The sequence below is a fragment of the Streptopelia decaocto genome (assembly GCF_964273445.1).
Source record: "Streptopelia decaocto genome assembly, chromosome: 1".
Lineage (NCBI taxonomy): Eukaryota > Metazoa > Chordata > Aves > Columbiformes > Columbidae > Streptopelia > Streptopelia decaocto.
The window spans coordinates 212,015,886-212,027,018 of NC_138663.1; the positions used below are offsets into that span (position 1 = coordinate 212,015,886).

An 11,133-nucleotide genomic window follows, 5' to 3' on the forward strand; every position below is an offset into this window, starting at 1 on the left:
AGGACTCAGAACAGGAAATGTAAAGGAAAAATGATAACATTCCTCCATACAGTACTTTAGGGAGGGTGTTAAGCTATTGGGGAAACATGTGACGCATGCAATGACCTTATATTGAGAAGACTGGCAAATTGTAACTAAAAGTCACCTAGAAAAGAGATGTCCTGGACAAATGAATTACTGGTATGTATAGGATGATTGGGAATATGACCAGCATAAAGAGGAAGTTCAAAAACAAGTATAGAAACCTGGAGAGAGAATTTTAGCTACAGCTGTGAGGAATTTAACTGAGGCGCTTGCAGAGCTGGTCTCTGCAACACCCCGCGCTCTGCTCTCTGTATCACTGATAGAGGGAACTAACATTTTAAGGGTTAACTAAACATATAATGGGTGCCTACTAACGAACTAACACTTTAAGGCTTAGCCACACAATAAGTGCTTAGTATAGAGCTTTATGTAAACTTGTGTTAAGAAAAACAGAATCCCATCGAATGCCAAGAACAGAAGTTTTACTGCACATAGCTGTAAACTTGAGGAGACAAGGTAACCAAGATTTACAGCAAAAGGGGGCGCCAGTCTGGTTTCAATCGACTTGGCAGCTTGGGTTCCAGTCAATTCAACATAATGAGCCAAAGGTAAAAATGTCACTGTGACGAAGCTGAAGGAGCCTTCATCCAAAGACCCCTCCTCAAATCCACCAAGTGGCACTGCGCAGGTGCAACAGGGGAGGGTCAGGGACTATGGAAATGGGTATCTGAGACTCATTTAAATAAGAAGCGGGAAAGGTTATGAATATGTAGAGGCGTCCCTGGGGTCATTATGAATATGTAACACCTTACTGTATTTAAACACACCACATATTGTTAGAAGTTGCGCATGAATGGTGGAACGATCCCTCCTGCACCCGACGTCGAAATAAACATACCTGCTTTGAGTTGTAAATTTTTATGACTTTATAAGTTGTAAAGTTGGGCTTTACCATGGGATTGCTAAAGTGATTTTGCAGCGCAGCCAGCAGCAGATGTGTGTGTGTATGTGTGTGTAGGGGAAGAAGTGTGGGTGGGGGGCTGTACCTGTGAATGCCCTCCAGTGTTACATGGATGCACCATCACCCCTGGCACCTGGGGATTCGATTATGTGAGGAAATCGAACTCTTAAGTTAAGGGAAGACGGGGATCGATGTGCATCGTTATTTTCTAATTTTCTAATTTTGATAGGGAGGGGTTATAATCCATCCTGAGCCGATGTTATCCTGTTAGTGAGAGAGCTGGTCTGTCCAGAAAGATCAATTAAATGAATGTGAAATTAACCCTACAGACAGGACTGCCGGGCCCCAAGGTGATTCTAATTGAGATTATGATAATCAACCAAATGGAGATAATTGCCAAACAGTGGTTAAAAATCTGCTAAGAGCTTTCGATCTTTGAGGAGATAAGAGTAAACGGAATTGAAGTACAGGAACAGAAGGCAGAGGAGCACCCCAGCGCCGCCCGGGGAAGATTTTGGGAAGGCTTTGTAATGAACTGGTAGCAAGTGTGTTTTTGGATCTAGGGAAGTATTTCAGAGAGCGTGTGCCAGGCTGGCAGGTAGAAATTGCAAAAATTCTGCGTGTGGTCGTGTTTGTGTATGATGGTCGGGAAGAGAAGCGAAACGATGAGAGAGACTGATTTGTTCGCAGCAGCTTTAGCTAGGAATTTGCAAGTGAAAGATAAAGATTGGAAGGGAAAAAAACAGGGAGGATTTAGACCGAAGTCTAAAGGTGATAAAAGTGAGAGAATGAGAGACAATGGCATGCTATTGTTGTGGAAATCTGAGCTATTTACCGCTAGAACGGCAGCTGTTAAAAGTGACTAAAGGAAGAAAACTCAATACACTTTGGAGAATCAGAGGGGCTGAAAATGATTTTGGTGGTGGTGGTGGTTTTTTTTTAAGTGGGCAAATTCATTTAAATCGTAAAAGGGTATATAAGTGGTAAAGTAGGAGGTCGTGATGTCGAGTTTTTACTAAAAATGGTAGCTACCCTATCTCTTTTAAATTTCTCTCTAAAAAGATCTTACACCAAAGACAGGCTTGTAACAAATGGGGTAGCAGGGGAAAGGAGAGAGAATTATGAATAAACTCCTATTTGTAGCAGGAAATTAGACCCTGATGCTTTCCTATGGAGAGCTGACAATGGGCAGCACCTCTTCATAGATGGGTTTTCAAGGGTAGTTCAGGGAAAAGACACAATGGGTGTACCACCACTGAAGGTGCCAGTGCTGAAAGAAGAATGGGAAGGCTGCCTAATAACGGGTCAGCTTAGACATGCGAGCTGTATGCTCTCCATCAGGCACTGTGAATGTTCAAAGGAAAAGAAGGTACCATCTGTAATGATTCTAGATATGCGTTTGGAGTAGTGCACACCTTTGGGGAAATCTGGGAAGGACAGGGTCTAATTAATAGCACAGGGAAAGAATTGGTTCATGAAGAACTAGCGTTTGATCATCTTACCGGGTGGGGAGAAGCTTTCCCTCGGAGAGCTGCTACGGCAGCAGCGGTAGCAACAGTGATTCTAGAACAAATTAAATAATGGATGGATGCTATAAATCACCAAAGGAAATGAGGATGGCTTGTCATAGAGAACTCTCTGCTGAGGGCCACCGAGGCACCTGTTTATTCAGCCCAACAGGGGATTGTGTGACTTTGCTGCCTTTCAGGTGCTGAGGTCTGGGATGTCACTGAGGAGACGCCACAACTTCTTAAAAATGTGGCCCATTATTCCTTATTGCTCTTTCACATGGGCACAAATGTCAGGGCAAGGCAGAACCTGGGCAGAATCAAGCAAGGTTGTGAAACTCTAGGGGTGCAACTGAAAGGGATAGGTGCTCAAATGATCTGTATCTCTGTTTTCCCCTGTCAGAGGAAAGGGTGCAGGCAGGAGCAGACACATTATGTGAGTCAACACTTGGCTTTTTGGCTGGTGCAGCCACCAGGGTTGTGTCTTTCACGATGATGGGACACAGTGATGACTCTGACCTGCGAGGGGGAGATGGGACCCGTCCGATTAGAAAAGGCAAAGAAATGTTTGCCAACAGCCACCCGGCCTGTCCCCACCAGCCGGCGTGTCCCTTCGTGTCTCGGTGCCCCCGAGCCCATTTGCAGGGGACCCGTGTGGCCAGGGAGGGCGGGCAGGGCCAGGGGCCGCAAGGACACAGCGGTGCTCCCGGTGCCCGCCCCCCCGAGCCGAGCGGGGCGGAGCGGCAGGACTACACCTCCCGTGCTGCCCCGGCGGCGGGCGGCCCTCCCGGGCGGACGCTGCCGGCGGCTCCCGGCGCCGCCTTTGTCCGTGCGGGGCTGGCGGCGCGGTCCCGGCGCAGGTAGGGGCGGCGGGCGGCGGGCCCGCGGCACGGGGATGGGCGCTGCTGGCCCGCAGGGTCCCGGCGGAGGGGACCCCGGCCCCGACGGCCTCTCCCGTGCTCTCCCCTCCGCCGGCCGCCCCCCAGCCCTGCCGGACCCCCACGCACTCCCCTTAGGGCCCGGCTCCCCCCGGCGCTCCGGCCTTTCCCCGGCTCGCCCCGTGGCCCCCGTGCAACGCGGACACGCTGCTCCGTGTCCCAGCCGCCCGGGGCCCCTGGATCCGGCCCTGGCGGCCCCGGCGCTGGGAAGGGCTGGGCTGGGGCCGGGCTGGGTGCTCAGACCCCCGAGACACCCCGCACATCTTCCTGCTGCCCCTGTGGGGCACCGGAGCAAGATTTGGGTACTCGGAGGCTTATGAAACACCTTTCGTTTCGTGGCTCTTTCTCGCTTTTATCCCAAGCTTTTTGGATCGTTTGGTGGGTCTGTTTCCCCGTAGCTATGGAGGCTTGGGGTGCAGGGAAGGCAGCTGTGAGCAGGTGAGTGAACTTGTGCCTCTGATTTCTTACTGAAAATGTTGTGCTTGCAGGGACCATCTGTCCTGGCTGTGCTGGTGCGGCTGGTGACGGGACAGGCACCTCGTGTGGAATCCGGAGCATCCCGCCTCCCTCTTCCCGGATCAATACCTGCACGGGCCTCCATCTCCGTGCCGAGAGCAGCGACGCGCCGGGCTCCAGGCTGCTGTGGCAAGGTGGGGGTCAGGCACGGCCCCTGCTCTGGGGCACCGCGAGCTGGGATTGCCATGGGTGGTGCTGTGGTGCAGCAGTGGCAAAACGCCCCTGGGACCTGCTGCTGTGGGGCTGTGTGAGTGCGAAGTGTTTTGAGCCCCGGTGCGGTGCAGGGTGCTCCCGTTCCTGCCCGCTGAGCCGCACCACGGGCAGGGGCAGGCAGGAGCGTGCCTGCTGCCAGGCCTCGGGCCAGCCCTTGTGTCACGGTGCTGTGTCCGGTCCTGGTGGGTGATCGCGTTTGTGGCGTGGGTGTAGGACAGGGCACAGTCCCTGCTGCTCTGGCGTGGATCCCCGATCTGATATGAACAGGTGAAACCTGCCTGTAAGCCTGCCAGCCCTGCCCCTCTCCTGGCACAGCTGGTGGAGTGTCCCCCAACCCAGCAACGTGCTGAGAGAGCCCCCCATGCCCCAGTGACCCTACTGTGCCACCTGGCTGTGCCAACACTGCCCCTCTGCCCCCAGCCTTCCCTTGCACAGGATTCTCTGAGCTCTCCTGGTGTTTCCCTTGACATGCCCAAGCCCCTGGTGCCAGTGGGGCTCTGCCTGGCAGTAGTGAGGTTTCGGCAGAGGTGTTTAGCAACCCTGCGGTGGGGTGTGCTGAGCCGGGTGTGCTTCTTGCTGCAGATGTCGGTGACGTTTGAGGATGTGGCGCTCTACTTCTCCCCCGAGGAGTGGGCAAAGCTGTCGGGCTGTCAGCGGCAGCTCTACCGGGAGGTGATGCTGGAGAACTACCAGATGGTCGCCTCGCTGGGTGAGGACTCTCTCTGGTGATGTTGGGCTGGGGTCAAGTAAGAATTCATCTCTTTAAGTGAGCTGGAGCCATTGAAAGGGCTGTCCAAGAGTTGACGTGGTGGTTGCAATTGCAAGTTTGACCCTGTTAGGTAGCCTCCTGTGGAGCGTGTTCCTGAGAGAAAATGGGATGGGAAGGAATAGCCCATTTGAGATGGAAGTGACTTACAGTGCTCATCTAGTCCAACTGTGTGACCACTTCAGGGCTGACCACAAACTGCAGCATGTTATTAAGGGCATTGTCCAAATGCCTCTCAAACAGGGAGAGGCTTGGGGCATCGACTGCCTCTCCAGGCAGCCTGTTCCAGGATTTGACCACCCCCTCAGTACAGAAATGCTTCCTCGTGTCCAGTCTAAACCTCCCTGGGGCAGCTTTGAGCTGTTCCCAGGTGTCCTGTGTGCAGGAGAGTGGCCGAGGTGACGGGGGCGAGGCGAGAGGAGGCTGTAGGTGCAGGGATGTGCGGGCTGAAGCCGCAGCCTGGCAGGGACAGGAGAGAGGAGCGGGGTGGGGGGGATGCTGGGGCTGTGGGTGTGGGGGCGGGTGCTCCTGTCCCGGCAGTGCGGGAGAGGGGACTTCTCTCTGTGCCCCGGACAGGTTGGGCCAACGTTAAGCCAGAGATCATCTGCAAGATAGAGCGAGAAGAGACACCGTGCGTGCCAGAGCCCCCTCGGGAACAGCAGAGGTACCAGACACCTGTGCCAGGTTGGTACCCAGGGTCAGGGGGGGTCAAGGTTGCACTGTCTCCTTGCCTCGGGTGATCCATGCAACTGCAAGTGTGTGGGGCTGGCAGGGTGCCCTTGCTGCTCCCCATGGGGAGGTGTCCAACGTGCACATGATGTCGGTGGCAGTGACCCCGTTTTCTCCTCCCCAGCAGCTGTTGGCCCCGGGACCCAGAGGGAGGTCAAGGGAGTCAGGAGCTTTGTCCAGAGGCAGCAGCTGCTGAGTCACCAGCACATTCCCAGTGGGGAGAAGCCCTTCACCTGCACTGACTGTGGCAAGAGCTTCAGCACCAAGAGGTATCTCATCATCCACCAGCGCATCCACACCGGGGAGAAGCCCTTCAGGTGCAATGACTGTGGCAAGAGCTTCAGGGAGAAGAAGAAACTCATCGTCCACCAGCGCATCCACACCGGGGAGAAGCCGTTCACCTGCACGCATTGCGGTAAGAGCTTCAGCCACAAGAGAAGCCTGCTTGGGCACCAGAGCATCCACACTGGGGAGAAGCCTTTCACCTGCAATGAGTGCGGTAAAAGCTTTAGACAGAGGCAACACCTGCTTCAGCACCAGCACATCCACAAGGGGGAGAAGCCCTTCACCTGCACCGACTGCGGCAAGAGCTTTAGCCGGAAAAGTAGCCTGTTTGGGCACCAGCGCATCCACACAGGGGAGAAGCCCTTCACCTGCACCGACTGCGGCAAGAGCTTTACGCGGAAGAGTAGCCTGTTTGGGCACCAGAGCATCCACACCGGGGTGAAGCCCTTCACCTGCACGGACTGCGGTAAGGGCTTTGGCCATAAAAGAAGCCTGCTTGGGCACCAGAGCATCCATGCTGGGGAGAAGCCCTTCACCTGCACTGACTGCGGCAAGAGCTTCAGAGTTGAGTGGAGACTCATCATCCACCAGCGTATCCACACCGGGGGAGGAGCCCTACAAGTGTTGCAAGTGCGGTAAGACCTTCAAGCAGAAGTGGTACCCGATGAGACACCAGTGTGTGCCGAAGGACCCAGATATTGTGCTGGAGGGTGTCCAGCAGAAGAGGGAGGGTCCTTCCCCAGCAGGGGGGCAGGCAGAGGCCAAGCCCTTCCAGTTCGGTGTCTGCGAGAAGCGGTTTTGGAAGGAGAGGCTCATGCTGGCTCACCAGCGCACCCATGGCACCCCCAGCCTGCAGCCGCCTCCGCAGCCCGGCACCCCCTGAATCTGCTGCTGACGGGCCCGTGGGGTCTGGGGGCTGCTGCGGGGGTGGGTGTGGGGAGATGTCCTTTTCTTTTTTGGGAAAGAGTGAATGTGTTTTTCTGAGTAGCTGGTTTAGTACTGTGTTTTGGAATGGAACTGAGCACAGTGTTTCTAATACACGAATGTTTTGTTTGATGCTGAGCAGCCAAGGACTTTTCATCTTCTGGTGCCCTGCCAGCTGGGAGGGGGCACAGCCGGGACAGCTGCCCCAAAGTGGCCAAAGGGCTGTTCCTTACCATCTGATGTCATGGTCAGTACAGAAACTGGGGGCAGTGGGCCTGGGGCACCACAGCTCCGGGACGGGCTGGGCATCAGTCCACGTGTGGTGAGCAATTGTGTTGTGTATCACTTGTTTTGTATATTCTTACATCATTTGCATTCTCATTATTCTTTTCCTCTTCTGTACTATTAAATTGTCTTTATTTCAACCCACGGGTGTTACTCAGATCACTGGATGAGCCCAATTTGTGTTTTGTATCAGTCATTTAGCTTCAAGAAATATGTTCCAAATGGAATGAATCACTTAGAACATGTGTGATTTTTAGTATACTGTCTACTTTGCATTAGTTAGTAGCTAAATTTGCTGAAATCCCTAACTGTGTCAAGTTCTGCTCATATTCAACAAACTTGCACTTGAGGAAAGCAAAGCAGCTACAGAACATCAACGTTCACAAAAGGCTGAAAGGCTCAGAGGCCCCTACAACGCGGCAGGATGGCAAAAGGCTGAACGGATGACACTCCCAAACAGAACTCCCCGAAATGGAGCAGAACCAGAATGGGTCTCTGTCCCTGTCTGTCCCAACTCTGCCCCAGCTCCATCCCGACTCTGTCAGCAGCCGTCAGATTACAAGTCTCCAAATACGAAGCATGATGCTCATGGCATGGCAGATCCTTGTTGATCAGTCTGGATGTGCATTCTATGGGAATATAGCAGAAGAATGGCGAGGAGTTTGGTTAAATATAAATACGCTCAAGTCACTTGCAGCTGTCTGTAGAAAAAGCACATGCATCACAGCAATAGTTTTGCTGAGCTTGTATGCTTGACGAGCAGAACCTCCACAGTAGAACCTCGCATAGGCCTGAGAGAAACTCTAGAGAACTTATCACTGTGCCTGAGATTCCTGCGTTGTTGTGAGAAAGAGCGGGAGGCTGCGCCTGCCTGGAACCTTGAAATACAGGCGAGCTGGGCAGGCCAGTGATCTTCTCCCAGGGCTGAACTGACCAGCGCCTGCGTCCCCCCTTGTGTTACCTCTGCGAGGGAGCTGAGGTGCTACTTCGGAGATCCCCCGGTCGAGAGGGAACTAAGAGAAAACTTGCTCTTTGCAAATGCATTCGTGGCCTCTGGCTCTTCCTGCGACGTGCCTGCACTTGTGCACACACCACACAGAGCTTCTTGATGGCTAACGCAACGATGCCTCATCAGAGGTTTGTCACAGTTACTTTTTTGCATTTTGTCCTTCATTAGTCCAACCAAGGCAGTTTTTTCTCCACATATTGCAGGTGCGGCATCAGTCATTAGCCCCAGCAGCTGTTCTCAGGGTAATTTATGATTACTTGTGGACTTCTCCTCCACCTCAAGTGTGTCCTTCCCTGTTGTCTTCTGTGAATGGCAATGACATCCAAGAGCTCCCCGTGATAGACAAGTCTGCCTTGACACCTCTTATACAAACGGATAGATGCGCTGTGTCTGCGTTGTCTGTGCTTTCATCAACAGGTAATGAAAAAGCCAGATCACCACACGCCTCTTCGTCCAGCTGTGTTGTCAGACTTCCTGCTAGTTCCTTAACACGGTTTGCCATGGTGTTTCTTGACAAACTGACATTTGCAAAAGTGTGTATTTGATGGGGGCACTCCTGCTCACACACCTTTAGCGTGCACTGCTTCAAAAATGCACCCTTTGGAAAGCACTTGGAAGCTCCAGCAATTTCTTCGGCCAAAATCAAGCTAGCTATCGCAGCTACATCATTTTTGGCTACAGCTCTGCTCATCATGTTCTGCTGCGATTGCAGTCTGCCTTGCAATTCTTGTACCAGTTGTTGTTGTTATTTTTGAAGGCTAAATTTAGCATATTTAGTTCCGTGTTAGGTCTCAAAATGCTGACGTGCATTGCACTCCTTTATCACCAACGCTGTCTCATAACACAAAAGACATACTGTTTATTCCCCTTGAAACACAAACACACATTTGCTTTCCCATCTATCATAAAACTGCCTTCCTTCTGCATCGATCTTTCTGTTACTGGATGTTTTGGGATTCAGATTGTTCTACCAAAGATGGTAGGGTGCACCACCGAAGTAAAAGACCAAGATGCCCTTAAGGACCAGGTTATATAATACTCAGGCCCTCTCCCACAGGCTCAGCTTTCCTTCAAACCTCCATCCCCATACGGCAGAGGTGGCCGTATCCATGGAAGACAATGTAGAATTCGGGAGTGGGACCCTGGCTGCTGGTTAATAGAAAAAAGTATCTTTTTACAGGTGCTTTTGAAAATAAGATGTAATTTCTGAAGTTCATCGATCTGGCTGATTTATTTTAAAATTCAATGTTTGCCCAGTTGAGAGAACGTTTTTCCCGCTACTGCCCCCTCCCTCCCCCCGCATAATTCTTGTCTGTCTTTTCTTTCAATGCCCTGTCACGGCGGCACCCCGAAGTTAATTTAAGGGACAACAGAGTCCAAAACAACTTTTATTAATCCGGTGAGAAACAGGGTTTTAGCACTCTAAAGGTGACTTAAATACAGGTTGAGATATCAGTTGAGGAAAATTATTAAGGGGGCAGCAACTAATATAACAGGCGGTCCACAGAGTGCATGCACGTGGCTTCACTCAAAACAACGCCGGAGCCGGCCCTGAGTCCCGGAGAAATACACACTTGCCTAAACACGGTGCGGGATTATTTTTAGGATTATTTTTTAAAGAGATACGCATACTATTAGTGAGTACGGGAAGTGTACACTCGCGATTCCGCGAGGGTAAATTTATAATACACTCGCAATCCTGCGAGGGTTAATTTACTTACACGTGCAAGTGTGCACGGAATCTTACACGTGCTTATGTGGAAACACGGGAGGAAAATACACTCGCGATTGTGCGAGGGGCTCTCGGTGGCCACTCGCGATTGTGCAAGGAAATAATTAATACACGTGCTCGTATTGGCCACAGAAAGTTACGCGTGCAAGTGTGCACGGAAGGAAAAATACACTCGCGACTGTGCGAGGAAATAAAGTACACGTGCAAATGTGCACGGAAAATACATGTGCAAATGTGCACGAAAAGTATAAATATACTCGCAATTCTGCGAGAAGTTTTACTCACACCCGTGGCGGCGAGGCAAGCGGAGTCTCCATCCCAGGGAGGGGGGCTCTCAGCGGCAGCATCTTGCTCGTGCTCCGAGAGACCCACGACAATGGGCCGAGTCACCGACGAGAATCCCGTTTTCATACTGGCTGATCAGATCTGACTGTAGGCATTCTAGAAGCTTCTCTGCACCCCCACACTGTTTGTGGGATGCCCCTGAAGCCTTCCATCATCCCCCACACTCGCCGCAGGCGCTCAGCGGCTCAGCACTCCCTTCTTCTAATGGCCCTGGCCAGGGTGCTCTGGGGCCAAACCAAAGAAGCTGTTAGTCTCAAGTAGCAGAGAAAGAGGGAGATGTGCCCACTCCTTCCAAACTGAAGGAGGGAGGGGGAGAGATGGGGGTTGCATTCTGCCGCATGCCCCAAGGCAGTTACTCGTGTCCCCCATCAGTCTCACCTCTTACTCTTCTTACACTCTCCTGTAGTTGCGGACACAGCTCCCGCCGTTCTGCTCCTGCAGCACAAAGCTTGTCCCACGCTGCCCAGGACACGCTGCTCACGTTGGCAGGAGCCTGGGGGCGAGGAGCTCGGCACTGCTGCCGGGTGGAAAAATGTGCCAGGCCGGATTGTCCTGGTTCGATTAAAAAAAAGACCAGTTTCTCTTTCAGTGAAATTTCCTTTCAGCTCAGTTCTTCTTCTAAGTAAGTGCAGTGTTATTAAGTTGACTGCATGTTTTTTCAGACACGGTTTGCTCCGGAGCCAATAACGGTAACAATGGTATGCAGAAGAGACCCAGGTTTAGACTTATTGCTATGGCAGCCAAGGTTACTGGTGAACTTTGCATGTCCCATAAGTAAGAAGGGCGTATTTGCAAGGAGGGGCAGACAGAACGGGTGACCAACTAAGTATTCCATCCATACACATCATACACCCACTAGAAGTGGGAGATTACGAGGGTCTTGCTCTCTTCAACCATG

General features: G+C 52.2%; 1 protein-coding gene across 2 annotated transcripts; it reads left to right on the plus strand.

Annotated features, from left to right (window-relative positions):
- Window positions 1-3,866: 3,866 nt before the first annotated feature.
- Window positions 3,867-7,308, plus strand: LOC309438095 (uncharacterized protein). Of its 2 annotated transcripts, none has more exons than XM_082049003.1 (4): window positions 3,867-4,081; window positions 4,743-4,869; window positions 5,503-5,610; window positions 5,780-7,308. In XM_082049003.1, exons 1-4 carry the CDS (start codon window positions 3,905-3,907, stop codon window positions 6,577-6,579), a joined length of 1,212 nt encoding a protein of 403 aa, XP_081905129.1. In that variant the 5' UTR covers window positions 3,867-3,904; the 3' UTR covers window positions 6,580-7,308. The 2 variants fall into 2 exon arrangements, with proteins under 2 accessions (XP_081905129.1, XP_081905130.1); XM_082049004.1 differs by having other exon boundaries at window positions 5,783-7,308.
- Window positions 7,309-11,133: the final 3,825 nt, after the last annotated feature.

Coding starts and splice junctions, on each gene's coding strand:
- LOC309438095 (XM_082049003.1), top strand. CDS start 3,905: ATGTTGTGCTTGCAGGGACCATCTGTCCTGGCTGTGCTGGTGCGGCTG. Junction 4,082..4,742: donor CTCCAGGCTGCTGTGGCAAG/GTGGGGGTCAGG, acceptor TTCTTGCTGCAG/ATGTCGGTGACGTTTGAGGA. Junction 4,870..5,502: donor CCAGATGGTCGCCTCGCTGG/GTGAGGACTCTC, acceptor TGCCCCGGACAG/GTTGGGCCAACGTTAAGCCA.